The sequence below is a fragment of the Penaeus monodon genome, chromosome 29 (genome assembly GCF_015228065.2).
Source record: "Penaeus monodon isolate SGIC_2016 chromosome 29, NSTDA_Pmon_1, whole genome shotgun sequence".
Taxonomy (NCBI): domain Eukaryota; kingdom Metazoa; phylum Arthropoda; class Malacostraca; order Decapoda; family Penaeidae; genus Penaeus; species Penaeus monodon.
In genome coordinates this window covers 9,572,611-9,576,448 of record NC_051414.1, presented here as the reverse complement: position 1 = coordinate 9,576,448, position 3,838 = coordinate 9,572,611, and the positions used below count along the sequence as shown (strand labels likewise).

Here is a 3,838-nt window from a genome sequence, read left to right as displayed (position 1 = left end):
TGTGACATGTATAAGAATGTTCATGTGATTTCTGTTTGTTGGTTTGTTGACATGGGAGTGGTGTTTCTCTGCCGTTGTGATAGGGTCGGACCATTTGCATGTGGGAAATTCTTACAGGAACACCAAAATTGATAGAAAAAGTACTATTATAATAGGGCTTTTGATATGAGTATGGATAGAAAAAGTACTATTAAATATATAGGGCTTTTGATATGAGTATGACCATTTTTGAAAGTTTAGATTGTATATGTGGAAAGCTCTAATTCAGTGTTATCTGCTACTATCTTCTATTGCCTCATTTCAATTTCACCATAAAGTAAATATTTTATCCAGATGAGAGCCAGAATCCCCACATTCAGTTGCCCCACAGATGATTATGATCCCCTATTGCTAATAAGTCTCACCCCCATTGTCTTCCAGGTGGCATGATGCCAAGCAGCGAAGAGCGATGGCGCAATGGAACGACTGCAGCTCAGGGTGCCCTGGGTCACTTGCTGGAGCGTATCAACAATGACTTTACGCAACAGCATGACTCCCAGCACTATCAGCCAGGATTTGTACCTTCTGCCTCCCCTCCCTGGACAACGGCTGGGCAGTCCCCCCTTACCAGCTTAGGCTCGCAGATGTCCCCACTGCCACCCGCACATGCCAACCTGGGCTCACAGGTCCCCCCTATGCAAATCCCTCACAGCAATATGGGGCCGCAGATGCCCCCCCTGCAGCCACCAACCACTAGTACCCCAGGTGGTATGCCCCTGGGCTCACAGCTCAGTGGTTCGGCCTCTAGGAGCTATTCGGTCAGCCAGGACCTCTTCTCAGAGCTTGGTGGGGGGCGCAGCCCTCTCCTGAGGTCGTCCTCAGACCTTGGCCTCCGCGTGAAACACTACCAGGCTTCACAGGGTGTGCACTACAGTGATGCCAGGATGGATGGTTTCATGGACTCGAGTATGGACTCCATTGACAGTATGCTAGTGGGTGGCCATGAATCGCCCTTCTTCCCTGAAGTGCAGAGGGGCCCCTCGTCAGGCACCTCAGGGACTCCTCCCCCCCCACCCCTTCAAGGTGACCCACAGAATCTGCAGTCCTCCTACAGCCAGTCAGTCGGCTTCTATCCCAGTGAACATGACCGCATGATGGATGAGGGCAGTGTCAACAACATCACAGCAAAGCTCTCCAATTTCACAGCCTCCCTGGGTAGCTGGTTTGGGCCTTTTGACCCCTTCCGCAGCAACTTGACATCTGATCAGACCAAAGGGCCTGTGGTGTCACAGGCTTCTCCTGTGGCTGTGAGCCGGACCCCGGTGCAGGTGACGAATGATGTTCCCACAGCTTCTCAGTGCAGCAACAGTAGCAGCAGTGGCAAGAGAAACTCCAATGTAACAGCATCTCAACCTGCACGAACCAACAAGCCATCTTATTCAGATGTCCTGAGTAAGAACACGGTGCAGGAGGGAAAGCAGAGTGGCTCTGGGACAGGGGCAAGCAGTGGTAACAGTGGTGCAAACAGCAGCAGTGGAAGTGGTGGTGTCAGCAGTTACCCTCAGTCACCTTCCCCGATCCCTGCCAATCAGCCCCCTCAGTCCCCTTCACCTGGTCCAATAACAACCCGTCCAGACCTACAGAATCACAACCAGCATGGCAGCAATGTCAAGTCAAAGCAGAGGAACTCCAACAGTGGGAGCAGCAGTGGCAATAATGGTGGGAGTAGTGGCCACAGCAGCAGGTTCCTTAGCAAGGGTGACTCCCACATTTCATCCTCAAGAGTGGGACTAGATGACTTTGACCTGAGTGACATTGGACTAAGCAATGGCCGCATCAGTGCCTATGAGCACTATGATTGGGGGGAGGGAATGGACACGCTCATAGGAAATGGATCCATGTCATACAGATTGTCAGCAAGTAGTCCCACTCACCAATCAAAAAAATCAAGTTCTAAAGACACCAAGAAGAACACACCAGAGAAAACTAGTGGCAGCACACACCATGAGGGCAACACGGCACGTGGGAATGACCAGTTAAACAACAAGGTCAACTCCAATCAGCAAAAGCAACCACCAAGGTAAGGCTTCTACTACTATGTTGCTTACAATTATAAGAATGTTTTGTACTGTAATGAATTTTTCTCTTTTCCCCTTTAATTCTTTGAGTGAAAAGATATTTAAGTTATTAAATGAATACTAGATAGAGAACTTTGCACAAGGCCTCAGGATTATTTGACAATTAAATAAGCATTCAATGTAGAATAGAAGTAGAATAAGTTTTAACCCCAAAAGTCTTAGGTACCTCAATTGAGCATATTAGTAAATTGCTTGTTGAAGTCCGGTTGCCGTCATAGAGCATTAACTTTTGAAAATCATTGATCTCATTCATCTTTATTTTGGTGAGAATGGGATGCATTGAGCATAAAATAGGACATGTATTACTGTTTGACATCTCTGCACCAGCCTTAAGGCCACAGAGGAGTTCACTACCACCAACTCCACTGGGCTGTCTGTACCCGCTCCCAGCCATCCTCACCTCCTTCCCCAAGGACTCCCTCCTCTCCTGTCTTTCAGACTCCCCTGCCATTGGATGAGCTAACCACAGCATTATCTTGTTAAGTTCATATTTTTTATATATAGATACAAATTCATGATTTATTTCTGTTTAAGTTATGACAATTTTATGTTTGTGATATTTAACAATGGGTAAAATTCTCAGCTTTGATACCCTACTGTTCAATAACTCTTTGCCTTACCAGAGCAAAACATATATTTTCTGTTGTATAAATTTGGGCTTTCCAAACTTTAGTCTGTTACTTGCTACCCAAATGAATCCTGCTCAGTTGGCACTGCTGACCTTTTTGTGTGTTATAGACTCAGTTACTTTTTTCTAGGAATTTAATGCTAGTCCCCCCCAAAAAATACTAAAAATTGAAATATGCACCCAACTGATCCTAACTGCCAAGAAATCATCTCCAACCTATATATATCTTCAAGATATGCAGTATGACAATATGATAAAGTGAAACGCATAAGGGGAGTGTGGCAGTGTCACACCCACTTTTCCATTTTAAAGGTGATATTCCCCTAATATTCTCCACTAAACATGTTTCTTAGTCACAAAGTGGTTTCACTACACTTTAGAAACAGCCACTGTGTAGACATTGTGTGAGAGATCCACACCAGCCACATTTCATGACATGTAATGGCAACATGTACCTTCATTTATATCTTGATATTTTATGATACATTCACCTAATGTTTGCAACTCACTGACCATATTCACTTGGGTAATAAAAGAAATAAACAGAAGTCACAGATGACAATTAGAAAACAAATGAAAGCTTTGAACAGAAAGAGAAGGGAAAATGGAGTACCAAGCGGGGTGTGTCTCACCTATGCCCTTGCCTCTATCCCCCCCCCCCCATCTCTCCCAGTCTCTCCCCACCTTGCAATTTATTCCTCCTCCTACACCTATCTCAGCATCACAAAAAAATGGATAGGAGTGTTGAAATTAATATTTCCTTGAAAAGAAAATGCATAAGTCTGTTAATAGAAAAGAACATCTGCCTTTTACAAATTCATTTGTTTGATGCAATTATGTTAAAAAATGATTTTTTTTTCTTCAGTTATTTAGCCCTCAGCAGTGAGGTTTAAGGGGAAAAAAATGAAGCATAAGAGGATAGTGATCGGGTGGAACAGTTCTTAGTCTGTAATGAGTATTTCTATATGACATTTTTATATAAATATGTTGATGATTATTTTGGTATATTATTTCTCCATCTATGAGTAATATACCCTAAATGCATTCAGATTGGTAAGGTAAAACTAGATGCCAAATATTTAAAAAGCTCATC

The 3,838-nt window shown here is 44.0% G+C and overlaps 1 protein-coding gene across 1 annotated transcript in view; it reads left to right on the top strand.

The window, feature by feature from the left end:
• The window catches only part of LOC119591942 (putative uncharacterized protein DDB_G0277255), a gene marked incomplete in the record, with an annotated part of 25,369 nt that overhangs the window by 3,456 nt on the left and 18,075 nt on the right, over positions 1-3,838 (top strand). The window contains 1 exon segment of the mRNA XM_037940696.1: positions 421-2,059. Coding sequence (XP_037796624.1) covers positions 426-2,059 — 1,634 coding nt within the window.